The sequence below is a fragment of the Echinops telfairi genome, unplaced genomic scaffold, assembly GCF_000313985.2.
Source record: "Echinops telfairi isolate 266 unplaced genomic scaffold, ASM31398v2 ScPeMD7_22;HRSCAF=79, whole genome shotgun sequence".
NCBI classification, from domain to species: Eukaryota; Metazoa; Chordata; class Mammalia; order Afrosoricida; family Tenrecidae; genus Echinops; species Echinops telfairi.
This window is the reverse complement of record NW_022103919.1, coordinates 1208881-1229158: the sequence shown is the minus strand read 5'-3', so window position 1 is coordinate 1229158 and position 20278 is coordinate 1208881. Positions and strand designations below refer to the sequence as shown.

The 20278-nt window shown below is 48.5% G+C and overlaps 1 protein-coding gene across 4 annotated transcripts in view; it reads right to left on the bottom strand.

The window, feature by feature from the left end:
- The window catches only part of MVB12B (multivesicular body subunit 12B), a 191378-nt gene that overhangs the window by 121651 nt on the left and 49449 nt on the right, over window positions 1-20278 (bottom strand). For all 4 annotated transcript variants that reach the window (XM_004713305.4, XM_045288598.1, XM_045288597.1 and 1 more), the window contains 4 exons: window positions 19912-20019; window positions 13033-13129; window positions 7843-7972; window positions 2716-2838 (listed from right to left, as the gene is read on the bottom strand). In XM_004713305.4, the coding sequence (XP_004713362.1) occupies window positions 2716-2838; window positions 7843-7972; window positions 13033-13129; window positions 19912-20019 (458 nt within the window). The remainder of the gene's footprint in view (window positions 1-2715; window positions 2839-7842; window positions 7973-13032; window positions 13130-19911; window positions 20020-20278) is intronic.

Sequence of the window (20278 nt, the reverse complement as noted above, 5' to 3'; positions counted from 1 at the left end):
GGAGGTGGACAAGAGCAGGTGGACGGTTTCTGCAATCAGCTGGCGACTTTTCACCAGTCCAGGAAACTTGCACTCACCCCACGGATTCCTAATTTTACAAGGAGCTTGATTTTCATTTCATCTATGGAAAGAAGATGCCATTGACCCTTGAACAAAAATGTGGGGTGGTTAGGGGCGTCCACCTCCCACCCAGTGGAAAATCTGCACATAATCTGCAGTTGACCTTGGAACAACACGGTGTGAACTGAGGGCCCATTGCTATTTCATTGAGCCCCAGGGCTGTGAGGTGGATTGCCAAGTGTCTGCTCAGGGGCAGTTTGAGTCTCTCCAGGAACTGCTGCCCCTCCCTTCCTTGTCCGTCCTGACTGGAGGGGCAACTGCCCCGTGGAGATGATTAGCATCACGTGGCCTTTTAAGTGGCCAGCCGTCGTGGTTATGCATTATGCTGCTAACCGAGAGGGCAGCAGTTAGAAACCACCAGCCACTCCGAGGGGGGAAGACGGGGCTTCTACTCCTGCTACAGCTACATTCTGGGAAACCCACAGGGCAGTTCAACCCCACCCCATAGGGTCAGAATGGACTCAAAGGCGGTGAGGGAATGAATCCTAACACTTGAATCAATCATTAGAATGTCATTAAAAAAAATCTAATATATGAAAAAGGAAAACAAAACCCCTAACAACAACAGAAACCACCCCCCAAAAAAACCGTGAATGAATTAGGAGCCTCACCTAGTGTGTGTACACAACCCGTAGATTAATCACCTGTACAGAGAGGCAAGCTTGGGACAGACAAGGGGCTTTTACTGGGAAGCCTTAATGTAACATTCAATTATCCCACTGCATCCTGACTGGCTTAACTCAGCCAAATTAGAATACATTTTATATTGACTATTTTGACATTTGTTTTATTTGGCAAGTAAAACAAAACGGGTTCAATTTCCCTGTAGCCATTGTAAACCATAAACCTTCAAAGAGGCGGTTATCCAACACACAGGCCCTTTGTCTGGATGCACTCCCCTCCATGCCCGCCTGGCACCCCTGGCCCTCTCCCTTCAGTTACAAGTGACCGTCTTCTCACCGCACGCTCCTGGGAGATCAAGCTCCATGCTTCGGCTGCGAGGATCAGCACTGTTCTTTCTCCACTCGATGGCATGTTCTAGCTTGCCCTGTGGTGGACTCATTTCTGACCATCCCAGATCATATGTGGTCAACAGGGGGCAGCTGTGACTACTTACAGGCAATATGGACTTTCAGATGCCCAAGACAACAAACCAATGATCGTGAGTGCCGGTGGTGGCCTTAAGCTGACCTTACACGGACACTGAATCTGGGTGCAGGTGATGAGCTGGCCTTACACGGACACTGAATCTGGGTGCAGGTGACCAGCTGGCCCTACAGATGGCAAGCCCAGGTGCTGGTGACCCGCAGCAGTGCTCTCCAGCCCCCGGCTGTGACGGGTTGTTGTCCAGGAGAAAGGAACGGGCAAGTGTGCAACTGGGCCGTGCTCACGCTTGGAGCACCACAGAGGCCCGGCTGCCCAAGCCTGCAGCCCGGGAAGCTTGTGGCCACTCCTCTCTGTATACGTCAAAGGGGAACCGAACACACTGAGAGTTTCAGGCGGTTCCCGGCCTAGTGAGCGTCAGGTCCTACGCTTGGTTTATGGAACGTGAGAAAGACCAGATTGTTTTGATAGAAGAGGTTTTCCCAAGGAGAGTGTCCTCTGGGGGGTGGCTCATGACAGCGTATAGTGGAGGGTGGGGAGGGTGCTGTGTACGGACGAATGGCTTGAGAGCTGGCGTACCCCAACTTGCCGCCTCCTGAGGGCGGGGTGTGGGCTCGGTGCAGCCTGGATGAGGAAGCCGCTGGTCCCCCCTTCACTCCCCTATTCCAGATAGACCCTGCTAAGCTTTGTTCCTTGACACGGCAGCTTCTAGATTCATTCCCCCACATCGACCCCTCCAAGATGCTGTCTCACCCATTCTTACTTGTTATTTACTTTTAAAAGCCTTTTCTCAAACTTAATCCATCCCTGCCGCGTGCTCCTTGCCGTCAATGTGCTACTGGCGATGCCAGGGCTCTTTGTCACCAGAGACCGTTCTTACCATCTGCTTTCCGCGAAGACGTAGGAGCTTTTATTCCCTTTACTCTGCCTGAACCCGGCTGCAGAGATAAGCCAGTTTGCTTGTCCAAGTTCCTCTGTGGTGACAATTATTAAAATGAACATCTCTGAAAAAGCTCCTCGCGATTCTCTCATGCCCCAAGCACCCATTGTTTAAATCGATTTTGGCTCGCTGAGAAAAGAAACCCGATGAAAATGAGCATAATTACTTACCAGCCTTCCTGGGCTCCAAGGGAGCTGCTGTTTGAGGCAGAGGAGAAATCCCACCTGCTTTAGGCCTCTGACCCCAAACTACATGGCTACCAAGCCTGTCTCTCTGTGTGGAGCTCTAAGCCCTTTGCAGTAGCCAGTTTGGGGCTGGCTACACTCCTACTGCAGGGGCCTGCCGAATATGTACCAAATAGAATCTAGAATGGCCTGGGCACGTGCATGGTATTGTCACAACCTCCTCGCAGGAGAGATTGCCTGGATGGGTTTTCAGCAAGACACTGCAGGTATTCTGTGAAGGTACTCGGAAACATGACACGGTGGGACTCCAGACCACACAGCTGTGGCATGAGGGGACAGCAAGGGTCACCGAGGGCAAGGCCTTACCTGGGGAGGTTGGGGGCTGGGGTGGAAGCAGCGGATGACTGGGAAGGCGTCGTGGGTTGAGATGAATCATGATTCCTTGGTACTCGGCCCATTCGATACCAGATCCCCATGTTGTTCAGTTCCCTTCGGGAGAAAAGAGAGATCGTTAAGGTGCAGTTTTAACCCCAAAGCACTTGCCACAGGGACAAAGCAGACCACCTCATTCGAAAGAGTCAGAGAAGCAGAGGCCTGACTCATCCTTGCCCATGCAAGATCACTTCCCTCACCCTCCTTTGTACTCTGGGGTCTCCGGGGAGGTTCAGGGTCTAGTGGGAGGGCAACTCTCATCAAGGCAGGACTTGTTGGCACAGCATCTTCTTCATGATGAGAAATTTATTCTGACCGCCATGTTTCTTGGTTTAATTTTTTAATGTTCTTTGTCACTTCATTGTAGGAGGTGTTGATGTGTGTGGTCATTTACTTCAAATCCTTTGTGCAATTGGGATGAGGCAGATGGGAACATGGACTGAGAGACATGCATGCCTGGCTTTCTACCAGGAGAATTAGGCTCGCCCTACTCTACAACAAGCACCCATGTCAGGATCCAAACAACAAAACCCAAGCCTACAGCCACCGAGTTCCTTTGGACTGACAGCGACCCCGTGTGCTACAGAGCAGAGCTGCTTCATGGGGTTTGCTTGGCCCTAATCTCTAGGCACGCAGGTCACCGAGCCTTTCTGCCACCGAGCCACTGGTGGGTAGGTGAGGAGCTGAGTTCGAAATGTTCGTGCCACCCAAGGACCGATTATTTCAAGACAGAGTCCTTTAAAGCAAAGATGTTCCCTACGATTGGCTTCATGCTCAAGATCATCAAATCCTGCTGTGTTTCCGGGGCATCTTCAGACCACAAAGCCCCAGACACATGCCTCACCAACCGCCTCAACTAAGAGAGGACCCCTCGAGGGTCTGACAGATGCCCACCACTACCGGGCCCTACCCCACAGTCGGGAGTGACTCTGAGGCAGGTCCTCCTTTCAGGGTGGCAGCAGGGTGGTTTCAGCCCCCTCTGGCTTTGAACTTCTCAACTGCTCCATAGACCCGGGTCCGTCAGATCTGATCTAGAGCGTTATCCTCTCTTTGGAACCTGAAAACAGATGTCCTCTGTGGTCACCTCTAGTAAGCGGCAGAGCACACCACCAGCTCTGTCCTAAAACCACAACGAGGTCTTATTAGAGCACTGATTCCCGCCAGCTTCCCCGCGTCCACCGCGTCTTTGTCAGGGGTTCCAACACGTCAGGTCTCCGAAGCGCCATTCTGAGCCGAAGGCTTCTGCTTCTCCGGCTGACGTGCCAAGTATGCAAGTGGAATTGTGCCCACTTTGAAAGAACAAGTGACTTCGAGTTCTGAGGACTGAATTCTCCTTTCTTCCTTAAAAATAACACCGGATTTCCCCCCACTACTGGGAAAGGAATTTTGTGCCAAGATGAAACGAAAATGTATTTTATTCAGCAATCTTTTCAACAGGATTCAAAAGCAAAAGGCTTCTACTGTTGATGATCAAGACGTGGTAAAAATCTATTGCTTAGAATTTTAAATCATTTAAAAAATCCATCTTTAAAAAATGGTATCGTTTGTCATTAAAAATATACATAATAACTGAAATGAGACGTTAAAAGCTCTGAACTAAACTGTTGGTTTCTACTGTTTGCATGTAAACAGCTGCTTCTAAGGCACTGGAATTGTGGTTGTTCTCTTAATTATTTCCTACTCCTGTTTACATAATTAATTTAAACAATGTGGCAAACAGGTTTTTGGAGCAAGTATGCAGGGAATGATCACAGAGGTCCGAAGAAGCAGAGATTCTTGAGACAGAGCAGCCAGATTCCATCGCTAAAGAAGCTCAAGAAAATGCCCAACGGCCAAGCTAAAAAAGCATCTCTTTCTGTGATATCCGCTTACTAACACTGCTTCAAAAGATGCTACAGCTCTTGTCTATTTGCCTAAATCGTGGCTAGTGTCAAGGGAAAGGCTCTGGCTGATAAAGTCAAGACAAAGAGGCTCTGGGCTCGAAAGACCAACCAGCCAAACAGAGCACAGACCGGATCCAGGATGCTAACCTCAAAAGGCGAGGAGGACCCATCCCTGGGGACCACCGTGACAAACTCGATGGCTGGAAAGACTAGCTGGGGGATGAAGCGCCACCTCCCACACTAAATAACAGGCAGACTCAAAAGTCTATGCACTGATCACAGTGAAACTGCTTATTGTTTTGATAGCCAGCATCATCCACTTCTGATTACTTCTTCCTGTCTGTCTGTCTATCTATCTATCGATAGATGTATGTATATATATCTATGTATATGCCTATCTATCTATCTATCTATCTATCTATCTATCTATCTATCTATCTATCTATCTATCATCACTCTTAATCAATCTATTGCCAGCTTCCAGCTCAGGTCTGGCTGACCACAGAATGACATTTCCCAACAATGGGAGTGCAGAAGACCCTAGCTGAAACGAGGAAGCCAATGGGACTGGATTTCAGAACTTTCCTTTGCAGTGTCGGGCACATAGACTTGCTCTTGGCCGGCGAACTTGAGCCTGCATGGACGGTAGGCGAGCTACTGCACTGCCATGCACCCCCTGGGGAAATGTGACTTAGAATGGAGCCACCTTGGCAGAACTGCAGTGAGAAAGTAGAGATGGAGAAACTGGATCCTGGTGACCTTCTCTGAGCATCTCAAGCCACCCACCCCTGAAACCAATCTTACCCCCTCCCCTGAATCCATGTCAGCCAATACATTCCTTTTGTTTCAGCCAATAGGCTGAGCTTCCTGTCACTTACGATCAAAAGAGCCTGGCATGAGAGGCCAAGTGTCCTACGAGGCAGCTTATGAAGCAGGTATACCACCAGCCCCTGCGCTCTGAAAACAGGGTGGAAACGACACAGCAGGCAAGAACCCAGATCTCGGCCCCCGTTTACTACTGGCCAGGAAAGGCATGCGCCAGACTAAGTAGTGTACACAGAGTTACCATGTAATCATGTGATATTCATGTTTCTTCCTTATATCCTGTCAATGCGTTTCCAGTGCACCCAGGAGAAAAGTTAAATTGCCACCAGGTCCCATCAGGTGGCCTCTCACCCCTGACATTCTTTCCCTGGCTGGTTCCCCCAGTCACACTGGTCTGCTTTCCCAAAAACACCAGGCTCAAAACACACTGGTCTGCTTTCCCAAAAACACCAGTGTTCCACTTGCTTGGCTGCTCTACCTAGGCTGAGGCTCCGTCTTCAGATCTGTGCCTGGCTGGTTTCCTCTTGACATTGAGGTTTCTACTCAAATGTCACCCCTTCCTGCCCAGCCCAGCCAGGGCAGCTCTCTCCCCACGACCTCACTCAGACGCACTGGCATCGTCGACTCAGACGCAGAGCAGCCCTCGGGGCAGGTGGAACTGCCCCTTGTGCGTTTCTGAGACTCACTTACAGGAGTAGAAGAGCTTGTTTCTGGAATGACTGACCTCATGGCCCACAGCCCAGCGGGAGCCCACTAGGCCACCAGGGCTCCTTCCGACTAGACACATTGTCTGATTTATTTTCCTGCTTATTGCTTGTCTCTCCCTTTTAGAACATAAAACCCACCAGAGGTGGATCCTTGCTTATCTTCGCCAACTCACCAATGGGACAAAATGAAAAACCAAGCTCTTGAGAAGATGAGCCAGTCAGGGTGTGATATAACAACGATGAAACATACAACTTTCCTCTAGTTCCTAAAGGCCCCCCCCCCTCCATCATGATCCCAATTCTACCTGGCTAGACCAGAGGATGTACACTGGTACAGATAGGAACTGGAAACACAGGGAATCCAGGGCAGATGATCCCTTCAGGATCCGTGGTGTGAGTGGCGATACTGGGAGTATAGAGGGAGAGTGGGTTGGAAAGAGGGAACCGATTACAAGGATCGACATGTGACCTCCTCCCTGGGGTATGGACACAGAAAAGTGGGTGACATGTGAAGGGAGACATCGGACAGATATGACAAAATAATAATTTATAAGTTATCAAGGGCTCACGAGGGAGGGAGGAGTGGGGAGGGAGGGGGAAAAATGAGGACCTGATGCCAGGGGCTTAAGTGGAGAGCAAATGTTTTGAGAATGATGAGGGCAATGAGTGTACAAATGTGCTTTACACACAATTGATGCATGTGTAGATTGTGATAAGAGTTGTATGAGCCCCTAATAAAATGATTTAAAAAAAAAAGAAAAAGAAAAACCAAGCCCATGGCCATCAGGTCACTTCTAACTCATTGACCCTAAAGAGCAGCGGTCCCCAGCCTTCCTATGGCCGCGACCCTTTCATACGGTTCCTCAGGTTGTGGTGACCCCCAACCATCACTGTAATTTTGCTACTGTTCTGAATCCGGTGACCCCTGTGAAACGGTCATTTAGCCCCCAAAGGGGTCGCGACCCACAGGTTGAGAACCACTGCTTTAGAGGGTTTCTGAGGCTATAAATCTTTAAGGGAGGAAATTTCTCCTGTGGTGTGGCTGGCGGATTTGAACCATCAGCCGTTCAGTTAGCAGTCACACTCTCACCCATTCAAAACCAAATCGACTCACAGCCATCAAGACAACTGTGACCCAGTGACCCTACAGAACAAGTAGACCGTCCCCGTGAGTTTGAGACTGTAGCTCTTAAGGAGAGTCCTTCTTTCTCTGTTGGAGCTGGCTGGTGGTTTCGAACTGCTGGCCTTTCAGTTAGCAGTCCAAAGCATAACCACAACACCACCAGGGCTCCTTTTAAGAACATCCAAGTGGGTGAATACACATTGTGGCGAGTGGAGGCCCAGTAGTATCACAAAGAGAAGATCTTGGCTTTGAGGCATCGGAGAAGGGTCCAGAGGAGCTCAGAGAATGAGCCCTCGGGACAGGGGAAGAGCAAACCGGATGAACAAAGGCACTGGAGGTCCGCAGTGTGGCCTCTTGGACCTGCCGCAACATAAGCAGGAAGAACAGTGATGCCAGAGAGAGAGAGAGAGAGAGAGAGAGAGAGAGACAGACAGACAGACCGCAAAGAGCCTCTGGGCCTCCCTGAAAGTTCTCCAGCTTCCGCCCTGAGAGACCGAATGAGCTCTGTGTTATGAAGACTTACCCGATGAACGTGTACTGAGGGGGCGCCTGCTTGGTCCGGCCCATGATTCGAATGTCACAGACGGCAGCCTCAGTTGAGTCCCGTGGGATAAACTTAATGCAAAGCCTCTTCTTCCGGAAAGCCACTTCCTCTGAAGAAGAGGACACAGAAAGGTCTGAGTGTTCCAGACGACCAGATCTCACCCTGACTCCCTGCTCTGCAGTGGAAGGGACTGGCCATCAGGACCCCCAACAGCAGGGCTGGGCTCTACCTGCCGCGCCCACCTTAGGGCCACAGTGGGCAGGCTGCCATTACAGAAGAGGCATTGGTCAGTGGCTGCCCTCAAACACCCCCTGCCAAGCAGGGCCTCCCAGGAGTATATGCACCTACCTCTTCAAGGAGGGATAGCCTCATAGCAAACCTCCCCGGCCTGGTTCCCAATCACCATGACCCAAATCTCCTCTTAGTTGCCCAAGCCATCAGGGTCCCACTCTGGGTCCTGATAGTTCCACGTTTGGACCACTACCAGCAATGGCCACATACGTGTCACCCCATTACTCCTTTGTTTTTGCTGGAGTATTTAAAATGAATCCCCGACGGCCAGGTCACATCTCTGTTTGTTATCATTCCTGTGATATTTGCTTAATGCCATCCAATGGATAAGGCTACATTCCAATGTCCTTCAGCAATCTCAACAGTGTCCTTTTACTGTTGATGTGTCTAGATCAGGAGTCAGGCAACGTGTCCACGCTGCACTTTGCAGTTTAGCTCTGAAAGCCTTTTTACTCTGCGGGCACCTCTCACCCACAAAGCCTTTGCCCTTTTCCTTCAGGGCACTGATTTCACTGCCCTCAAGTCGATGCTGGCTCCCAGAGACCCTGTAGGAGAGGGCAGAGCTGCCCCGGCGGGTTGCCAAGGCTGTAACTCTTTGAGGGACTAGAAAGCCTCATCTTTCTCCCTTGGAGGGGCTGTTGGATTCCAACTGCTGACCTTGTAGTTAGCAGCCCAATGCTTAAACCACTCTGCCAAATTGCCTCACCAACTCCCCTTCCCCATCCCTTCCCACCCCGCTTTGGCCTTGTGTTCCATATAAACTGGGGGCTGGAGCTAAAGGCTTGACAAGATTCAGGTGAGACACTTCAGGCTCGAACACTTCACAGGCGGTTCGTGAACTTGCTCTGACATCCAGTCAGCAGGCCCGGCACCTCCCTGCGGCTCTTGCTGGGGCCTGCCCACGTGGGCTCACCCTCCCAACGCACAGGCGGGCTTCTCATCCCCCGCTGAGTGACCCACACTTCCACGAAAGGTTGCGACAGGGCAATGTTAAAAATTCTGCCATTCCTGCTGCATGTATTAGCGAGAGTTGTTTCCTGCCGAAATGAAAAAAGCGTGTCCTCACCAGCTTTTCACCTCCCTGCCTGGCTTGTCCAGGGAAGGAAGGATCGGCACGTGGTCCTTTTCTCTTACCGAGCGTTAGGACGATGAGCTGGCGCCATTGCAAACCCCGGTCATGACCAGTAAAATGCCCTTTGTTGGTTCACTGTGGTTTTAAACATGAGTTTCCATCAACTGCCAGCAGTCCCACGAATCAGGCAGATCTGAGTTGGAATTCCAACTTCATCGTTTTCCGACATTGGGGCCTTAAGCCAGTTACGTGACTTCTATGGCCCTTCATTTCATGATCGGTACAGGAGTCCATGGGATCCCCCCCCACAGGAAGAGTGGAGGACAAAATGTGACAGTACACATGGCCCATGGAGCCCAATGAGTGGCACACAGTCAAACCAGACCAGCCGTCCCTGGGCCGGTTCCGACTCCTGGCAACCCCGTGGGTTTCACAGCAGAGCCTCACTCCGCAGGGTTTTCAATGACTGAGGACTTTCAGAGGGGGGATCACCAGGCCTTTCTTGTGCGGCACCGCTGAGTGAATGCAAACTACAAACCTTTTAGTTACAAGTGGAGTGCTTAACCATTTGTGTCACCACTAAGTGTTCAAGAAAGAATGGCCAGACTTGTTCTTACCGTCGTTATTACAAGTAAGTTTCTGGCACGCGCTGTATTTTAGTCGTTGGTCTTGACTTTCAAGAGCTTTCAGTTCTGCGGCGGGAAGTGTGAAAATAAGCTAACACAGCAGACTCAGCAGTACCTTCAAATCAGAGCAGGAGAGGGCGGGGGAGGGTAATCCCATCCTCCCACTCATCGGGATGATTTCAGATGGTTTTACCGTGAAAGTAATTCAAATTGTTGGTGTTATCGTGTGGGTAGTAGTTGGTTTTGGGGGTGTGGGAGCAGAGAGGGAACGGGTGTTGGGTCTTTTGGAGGTTTTCCCAGAAACCTGGTGGTTTTGTTTCACAGGTGAATAGTCTGGAGGCCTGAACAGACCTACAAGCTGTGGCTAGTAACGTTCTGAATCCAGACCCCGAATATGATGGTCTCTAACAAGGCAGAGGCGAGATCCTGGAAGGGAAAGCCCACAGCAATCTTGCACCTTCAGAAATTAAATGATTCGTTGATGAGATCGGGCCTTTGAAGGTATGAAGCAGAGAAAGGCTTTCCTCCAGGAAAACTCCGATGCAGGTCTTTTGTGTGGGTTTGCTATACCCCTCTTGTCCTTCCCCTACAGCAAACTCAGGGTAGGAAATGGAGCCACTAATTACACATGCTTAAGCAGGCCTAATTTTAAGTAAACATATTGTACATAGTCAGTAGGAATGTGTTCAGTCATGCTAATGAACACGGAAAGCACGGAGCACTTTACTAAGACAAACAGTCTCCCATTTTTAAGTGCTCTACGGGTTGCAGCAAACTGCATTTTAAATTAATGACCGGAACCTCTGACTTTATAAAACCAGGGCCGTAACTGCTCTCACACTGCACAGGCCCGGCCACGTGGTATGTCTGGTCCACTTGGGCTCTGCCCTCTCTGGGTAGAAGCTTCCAGGAAGTGACCGGACAACTGAAATGGAGAGACAGCCCACCCTGAGCGACAAGGCATCTGGTAGAAAATCCATGGCCTGGCCTCAGAAGGTCCTGAGTGCAGCAGTCAGTGAGGCCCAGGTATGGGGGGAATGGTTTCCAGGGGGATGAAATATTCTACAATGGATTGTGGTGCTGGCTGTTCAACTCTATGAATATACCAAAATTGAATTGGACACTTTAAATGGGAAAATTGCATGATATGTAGATTACACGTTAGTGAAGTGGTTACCCTCAAAACCCATGCTTGTCAAGTAGAAGATCAGTGAGAAAGGAGAAGACCATCAATCAATAAGATGGACTGACACCCTGGCTGAAGCAATGGGCTCCAACAGAGCCAACTGGTGGAAGGATGGTGCGGGGGCGGCAGCTTTGTTCTGTGGTACAAAGGGGTGCTACAAGTCGGGGCACCTAACAAAAACATCAACGTCTGTAAATACAGTGTATTTGCAAAGGGAGTATAGACAGAGGATAATAGGCATGACATGGTGGGCAAGAGTGTGGCAGGAGCCAGGAAGACTTGCATGTATTCCAGTCCTCTTTCTTACTCCCCCTCTCTGGATGTGTGGCCTGGGCTAGTTCAATGGCATCCACGTGGCGCGGGGGTTAAGCACTCCACTGCGAAATGAAAGGGCGACGGTTTGAACCCCCCAGCTGCTCCGTGGGAGGAAAGGCCTGAGGTTTCTGCCTGGGAAACCCTGTGGGGCAGTTCTACTCTATCCTATAGGGTTGCTATGACTCGAGATGGTCTTGGGAGCATACAATAATAGTATGCAAAGTACTTATCATCGGGCTTAGCACACAGTCAATACAGGCTAAGCCTTAGCCATTATGATTAGTAGTCAATACACACAAACAACGAAACCAAAAAGCAAATCAAGCTCACTCATAGTGGCCCTATAGGGCAAGGTCGAACTGCCCCTATGGGTTTCTGAGACTGTCACTGTTTACGGGGAAAAAAATGTCTGTATTTCTCCCTCTGAGCAGCTAGTGGTTCCAAACTACTGACTTTGTGGTTAGCAGCCCAATCCAAAGCCGCTGCGCCACTAGGGCTCTGACACACCACTAACAGCAACCCACTGTCCAAAAGGGAGGAAGACCACTGAAAAATATGAGGGGACTTCAAAAAGTTCATGGAACGGTTGTATTAGAAGATACTGAAAAATTGCCACAAACGTTTAGATGTCCTCTTGTAAAAGTACATTCCACAATGGAGTCTACTCCTTTAGGATAACAGGTATGGGCTCTGCCTAGAAATGGGAAGCCTGGTCTGTATGAAATCTAGTTTAAAAAATGTAAGGCAAGCAAACAAAAAGCCAGCAGAAAGCAATAGGTCTACAATGGGATCAACTACCGAAAAAAGTATGTGCTACAGAGAATGAGATGCAGGATTTCACAAGCCAGCCACATATCCCGATTCTCCTTCATGTATGGCTCGACTCTAGGGGCTATGCTTATGTGGACTAACAAGTCGTTAAAAGCGAAAGAACACAATAAGTTCTCCTCGTTGAAATGAAGAGGCACAAGTATCCAGAGATTTCCCCGCACCATTTCTTCACTGATGTGGGTGGCAGAGAGCTGGGGCACGCCGGGTCCCGAGACAGCAGCTTCTGCTTCCCCACGGCCGCCAGGACATCTGGTCAAATCACCTTCCGTGTGCTCCGCCTGGTCGTCTGGCTGGTTCTGGACTTTCTGGTCAGTTCTAAGAGCCCAGCTGGCAGTGTTGTTGCACGTGTATCCCCTGGACATCATTTGATTGATTTTTTTTTCTCTTTCTTTTTCTTCTAGGTCTCGTGCCCAGTGTAGTGTCGGGGAAACTGGAGGATGGATTAAGGAGGAACTATAACCAGATTCACCGCTTTGTTTCTGGGAAGCCACTTCGGTGGTGGCGTTTCTCGGGGAGCGCCATTCTAAGAGAAAATTGCCCTGGGAGTGCCGTGCAGCGGCGGCTAGCCACAAGGTCAACAGTTGGAAACTCCTGGGAAGCCTGCAGAAGAAAGATGAGGCGTTCTACTCCGGTCACAGTTACAGGCTTGGAAACCTAGGCGGCAGTTTTACCCCCTTGCTGTGGAGGGCGCTATAAGTCAGCATCGAGCCGGTGGTAGTGAGCATGGCTTGTTTTTTGACCATGGAACACTCTGGCTCCCTTATTTCTGAAGGAAAACACCTGTGAGAAAGAAATCTACCTGCAGGACGTAAACGCTCACTGCCATGAGCACGAGAAGGATGACTCACGTGTGTCCACCGTCTCCTGAATTGGGATGAAGCCCACGGGCAGGGTGTCCTTGACGTCAATGAGCTTCATATCCACTAGCACATTCCCTAAGTGACTCTTGGGAGGAAAGGAGAGAGATACAGACTATTAATCTAAGCCCGACGGTGGTCGCTTTGCCATTTTGACTTCAAGATGCATATTTAGCACCGTGATTTGTGGAGCTTTACGAGAGCAGGTTAATTAGAGTAGGTGCCAGTTAATGTTCCCCAGCCATTACACAGGGGCTCCAGGGGCCCCTGGGAAGGAGTTTTATCTGTGGAACTTCAAAGAAACTCACTTAGATTTGGCCTGGGTTACCCGGATGAGCAGCTCCTGTGTGTGGGGGGGGGCGGGGGGGGGCGCGCGGAGACACAGCCCAGCAGTGGGTGGCTGTACAGACACAACCTAGACCCAGGCTGCCAGACAGTCATGAGGACCAGCGCCAGAACTTGTGTTAGAGCACATCCCTGTGGTGCTCATGGGCGTGTGTGTATGTGTGTGTGTGTGTGTTGGTGGGGGAGGGGTGCATCTAGACCCAGCAGAGAACCAATCACCCTCCTGAATGATCACCAGTCTGCATACTGACACGCACTTCAGTGGCTAGATACATTTTACAAAATCCCAAGAATCATAAACTCACACGGAGGGAAAGCCCTGCAGCCTCCCTAGAACACATCTTCTAAAATGACAAGCACAAAGGGCCTCTTAGAGTTTCTCTTCCGCAGCAGCATTTGGGGTCCACCGTGCACAGTTGCCATAACCAGGATGGAAAGAGCTCGCCGAGATAGCACACCATCCTCTAATTGCGGGAGAGAGTTCTCTGCAAACACGCTGCCACTCGCAGCTGCGTCTTGCGTTGGCAATGAACTCTAAAGCTACCTACCCTACAACTTAATACACGGGACACCGTGGAGACTTCCTTAGTCTCTTCAGAGAAATTGGACGCTCAGTTCTCCTGCTCTCTAGTCACAGCCAGTTAAGGAAAGAATTATGGGTTCCAATCCTGAATCTCTGCTGGTACGATGCTGCCAGGCACGTCACATGCCCTGTTTCCAGAAGCTTCTCGTTGATAAAGGCCAGCAGGAGCACTCTCCCCGTTGACTTGTCCTGCATCCCTGGGCAACAGCTAGTTGGGCAGCCCCTCACTTTGCATGTGGTCTCCTGTCCTCAGGCCTTTCTTTCCGGTTTGCTTAGGAAATGAAGGCTCCTCCTCTCTCTGTGGGCACAGGGGAGCCAAGCCGCCCACCTCCTGGACATAAAAAATGCCAACAGGACCTCAGGACAGGCATTCCTGACCCCTACCTCTTGCACGCTCTTCTCTCCGGGCACAATCTATTCTCCTTCTCAATCTGTGCGTTTACTTGTTTAGTCTTCGTCTCCTTCTAGCCTCCAAGAGCCGTGCGGGCCACGGCCACATCTTTTCGTAAACCTGAGCCTCACTTGGCCTGTAGTAGACGCTCATGATCCCTTGCTGAGAAGTCCTACTTCACAAATGAAATACGCCCTCAGATTCAACGGCAGAGGTCAGAATGGCACATGTCGCCTAAGGCCAGTTGCTAGGATGGTTCGGTAATCACAAAGCCACTTTCTCCCAGAGAGAGCTGTGAGGCTGGCCAACCATCTAACATTTTGCCACGTTTCAGGGGGTTGGGTCTCAGGGCGCCGCAAGTGGGCAGTGGAGGCTCCTCTCTGGCAGAGTCGGTCTCTGCCTGGGCAGGAGGGATTTGGACTGGTAAGCTAACTAGCGAACATCAGCGGCTTACAGAAGTGCCTGATCTAATCGATCATAAATGTTCCCCCCACGGCAGTTGCTTTTCCATGTCATCGCCGCTTTCTGTGTTGAGAAATTAACAACTGGGTATGTTTCTCTGCCCTGGAGATGGATGGGCATGCATCAATATCCTTCTCACATGTCTTCTGCATGACATGTTGGGCTTTACAGAAGTCAACTGCAAACCACTTAGCGACCTCGCCCTCCACGCTCGCTAAAACTGTCCCTGATCATCAGCGCGTCAGGGGGGTGGCCATTAAGTGAAGCGGCGAAGGACCCTCATGTGCATACAAAGCGGAGGCTGCTCTGTCAAAGCCTCCCGCAGTCCGAGGGTGGTCTCTCCTTGCACGGAGCCGCCGCTGCACTGGGTTTAATACAGTTGGTCTGCGACACCATTAATTTTACTTGTTCCTTTCCCCTCCCCCATCCCGTGCTCTCGTTCATTTCCTCCTCATAAATATGAAGAACGTATTCCCAATCCTTGTTGAGCAAATGATTCATGCCAGCAGCCCAATGTGCACTGACTCGGGGTATTTATATTGTCTCTGGTAGCCAGTATTTGCTAGTATACTGTAATTATTTTTGACAACCTTGCATTTAAGGTAGCCACAGATAACCAACTTAATATTCAAATGTTCATAAATCCTTCTGTTTAATATCCTCCCTACCTAATCTATGTACATTATTATTACAGGTAATGCAGAAAGTACAGGGCATGAAAAGTGCAATTAATCTCGTCCCTTCCCCAGGAAGCAATGTCACTCCAAAGCCAGGTTCCTGTATTAATAGCATTATTGGGGAAAAGAAATTTAGGTTCCAAAGGCGTCTCCCCAAACTCCTACATTGGGAGGCTCAAGACACCTAATTAAGAATCTGTCTGGTCTTGAGATCCCATGTCCCTCCCTGTACAGCTGTAAAAAAAAAAACGTTATGTGAAGTCTTGGCTCAGATAGAGACAGGGCTATAGGACATCAAAACAGACCCGATTCCTTCCGCTCCTGGTCTGGCAAGTGGGGCCTGCCACTCCTCCTGGAACTAGAGCGTTTGGGGCCTGCTGTAGGCCCATCCATTCATTCACTTTCTGAAAACAAAATGTCCTTATCCCCCCGCTTCCAAAATAAATTAATAAAGGCACAGATCCCAGCCCCTGGCCCTTGCCCTGGTCTCTTTGTATGCCTTCATCTCTGCCCACTCCAGGGCCGCCCAGCTCAGGGAGTAGGAAGACACACAAAGCCAGCATTCAGTAAACACATTTTCTAGACTGAACTTGACCGTAACACCCCAAATGAACAAGTACCAGGGGCTTTTGCCATTTTTAGACCTGCCGGTGTTCACAGGTATGCCGGGCTTCTAGGCTACAGCCTTTGGAGAGAAGTCCGACACAATGAATATACCAATCACAGAGACTGTGGCTGCCCTCTCCTATTTCGCAGAGGAAGCCTCTTCAGTCAGGGAAGACAGAGGCCAAGTAAGCAGAGAGCAGTAGTGACTACCAGGGGACTGCTTAAGGTGGAGAGGGTGTGAACACAAGTTTGCTCAAGTGGCCAGGAGTCCATCCCTGCGGCCCTGTGTGGCCATGAATGCACTGGCCTTTTGTAGAAAGAGGCAGCCCATGAGCAGAGGAGAGATTACAAAAACTAAAAGTGAATTCAGAAAAGTTTAGGTAGACTGCAGGGACCAAGGTGCTGGGAGAGTGTGCCGTGTGGGCACTGGGGGGCTTGGGACTACTCCTAATGTGGAGCTGTTTGCTGACAGGACAATGAGCCCAGAGCTCTGCTTGAACTATTACAAAGGTTTGTTAGGAGTCTTTTGGTGGTGCAAACGGTTAAGCTCTCATTCAAGGACTGGCTAAAGGCTTGGCCATTTGATCCTATTCAGAGCTTTCACAGAAGACAAGCCTGGTGCTCTGCTCTCAGAGGTCACTGCCTTGAGCAGGCTCCAGAGCACAGCTCTGCTCGAAGACATGAGTCGGAAAAGACTGATGGCAACTAGCAAGGACACTGTAAGCATGCCACTGTCGTCTGGTCAACAAAGAGTGTGATTCACCTGCCACTTAGCAAGCTATAAACCCCCAACCAAACTCACTGTTATCAAGATCATTCCAACACACAGCTACCTATAGAACAGAGTAGAGCTGCCCCCGGGGGCTTCTGAAACTGTGAATCTTTACAGGAGCAGCAAGCCTCATCTTTCTCCTGCAGAGGAGCTGGTGGTTTTGAACTGCTGACCAATGTAATCACTATGCTACCAGGGCCCCATAGTAAGCTACAATGCCTGGAAAAAAATCCCTTTAAAAAGGTTTCTGTGTTTTAACACCAGGACACCCCCTACTCTGTCACGAAACTCAGTACTTGACAATGAGCATATATTATTACTCTTGAAATTATGGAGGGGGTGGGAATTGAGGCTTCTCCCTTAGTCCTGAATACATGACGAATGATCTCCCAGTAAAGCATCACAAAGAACAACCGTCCGGGGACGGATGGGAGAATGCGTGCCAGAGAAGCCTGCAACTGTCCTTCCTCAGGATCTGCCAACAGCCAGCACCCATAGTCCTCGGGCCACTGGGACATCTACTCCTGCGTCGGTGGCTCAGGGGGACCAGGTGCACATAAGCTGTGAGTACCTGCCTTCCGGGCAAGAAAAGCCTTCAGTGACGTAAAAGCTGCACCTGCAGCAAGTGAAGATGATTGTGAAGAATTTTTGCGCTTAGGTAAATGAGTGAGTCCCCGGATTTCCGGCCTGTGGGACAGCACCTGCGCGAAACAATTCCCCAGATATTTATTTATATATTTATTCCTATATGTATACGATTATTTATTTATATTTTATAAGTATTTATTCATATGTATTTCTATGTTCATATTTGTGGTTATAGATTTATAATTATCTATAGATCTATATAGATGTATACATTTATATTAATTCTTATCAAAGTATTTATGCAATTATTTATACTTTTATTTATTCGTTTTATGTATATATTATTCATTACATATTTGTATATAGTATATTTCTATATTATTCATTTCTCTTTATCTCTATTTACATTTATGCATTCATATCTTATAATATTTATATCTATCTATATTTATATATTGATTTATATACTTTCAATTTATTGTTTGATATTTATTTATATGCTTATACTGATAATTATATATTTATCTTACGTCATTATTTATATTTTATTTATTTATAGATTTATATCTTCACATTTACTCCTGTTTCATTCATTTATTTATACGCATATATTTATTTACTATTTCACATATTTATTCATACCCTTATTTATTTATATTTTTATTTCATTTCTTTACATATGTTTGTATATATGCCTATTTAGTCATTCACTTTCATATATTGATTTATATATATACATATTCATTTATTTTCATTCAGCTTTTTATGTTTCTATATATAATTATTTATGTTGATATATTTTATATTTCTTATTTATTTCTTTAGACTTAATTATATGGTTTTGTATATATTTATTATAAAAAAAATTTAAAAAAGAATTTTTGCAAGTTCCCTTTGGTTTAGACTTTGTTTTTTAAAGTCAGGGCACATTTACATAACCCTAAAAGCAGGCGCTGTCTGCTAGTTGAGGGCCCAGCCTGTGGGGCTATTGGTGGAGAGAAAGGCCGCTACTTTCCCCTTTGATACCTTGGAAATAAAGATACTGCATATATTTTTAAAACCAAGAACATGCATGACCGTTATAATAAAATGTGTGAAAACAAATTAAAGAAAAATATTTCAAAGAGCAAATGTTGATGTTCAAAAGAGACCTAAGTCAAAGATCAAATGTCACTGCCTGGAAGTGAAAACAGTTCTCTCTATTGGGGGTGGGGGCAATGATACGATAGTGACCTTGGACATCCACTTAAACTCTCCTGAACGCAATATCTCCCAAACTGAGCACTGGGCGGAGCCTCAGCAAAGGGATTCCCTTTTTCCTAAGCCAGCCGTTGGACGGGCCCCAGCAGGGGTGTCTGACAGGTAGCTTTTAGGTCAACTTGCACTTGTGGAGGTGGAGTCCAACCTGTCAATCATGGTCACAGCCTGATGTGGTGCCTCTTGGAAGGTGCAGCCTTTTTAGAAGAGAGAAACTGCGAACTTCTCTCTCTCTCCTTCCCTGGCCCTTTGTCTTCATCTTGCTGGGGCTCCAGAGGCAGCCCCATGTGGGCTGTCTGACGGACACCGAGACCTGTTGCCGCCCTGCCATGTTCCCGGCGACTGTGGATCCAGATGCCACTGCACCCCCCAGCCTGCGTCCACCTTTCTGCATCATCGGCCTGCAGCTGTGTGTGTCTGAAGAGCATTGGACGGATAGGCTTGCGTTGGACTGGGCCAGGATGCCTTCTGGATAGACAGTTATTTCTTGAATCGCAGGTTCTTTCTTTTCCCTAGTGTCACTAGTTTGTTTCTCTAGGCAACCCAGCCTAACCCAGTATCTTTTCAAATTCTCAAAGGGACGTGCCCAAGTATGAACAACAGCACACCAAGAGAGGTCTGCACACTCAGATCTCCACTTGTAAACTAACCAGCTGTCATATGTCAGAGACAGGCTCCTGGGGTGGTGTGTGTGTGTGTGTGTGTATAGAGAGAGAGAGAGAGAGAAAGAGACAGAGAGAGAGAGAGAGAAAACAAAACCAATGTCTCTGGACAGGGCCAGGCACTCGGATCCTCCTCTTGGAAGGCTTCCGCTGGACCAGCTGTGCTCCAAGCTCCACCGGAACATTCTAGGCCCAGTGATTTGTGGCTTGGGGGAAAGGTACGCAAATGAGAGTTGAGAGGGAAATTTCCTTTTGAGAACAGGCATTTTAATGGGATTCACTGTACACTTGGGAATGTGGTTAATAATACTGTTAATAAATGAAACACGGTGCGAGCTGCTGATTCTACCCACATCACTAAAAACCACAGATAAGTTAATATGACCATGAAGATAAATAAAGCACCAGCTTCACAACCAAACCAGTATATATATGCATATATATATTTATGCACACACACACATATATTTGAAACAAGGATGTAAATTATATGTGCTTACTCAGCAAATAGGAGCCACTCGACTTACATTTTCTTTGGAAAATGATCTTGTGAAACACAGGTATCTGGTAACCTTGGATTTAAATAAACCATCTTTCCAGAGGTCAGCGTCCACACCATCTGCTGTCTGGGCCACCTGCACAAAGAGACAGAGAAAGGGGCCACAGGTAAGGCAGGATGACCGGGACGGAGGTGTGAGCAGCTTCCTTCAGACCTGCTTCAAGGAACACTGGCCCGAACTCTCCTGGCATCTCATTAGTCCCCTTTACTCAGTGCAGGAAGAGCATTTCCAAAAGGGGAAGGGAGAGAGTGTGCAAAATACAACTTCTAAAAATACTGTCCCTCCATTGGGCCTCCACTCAAGTACTCCCTCAACACAAGAATACTTTCTTCTA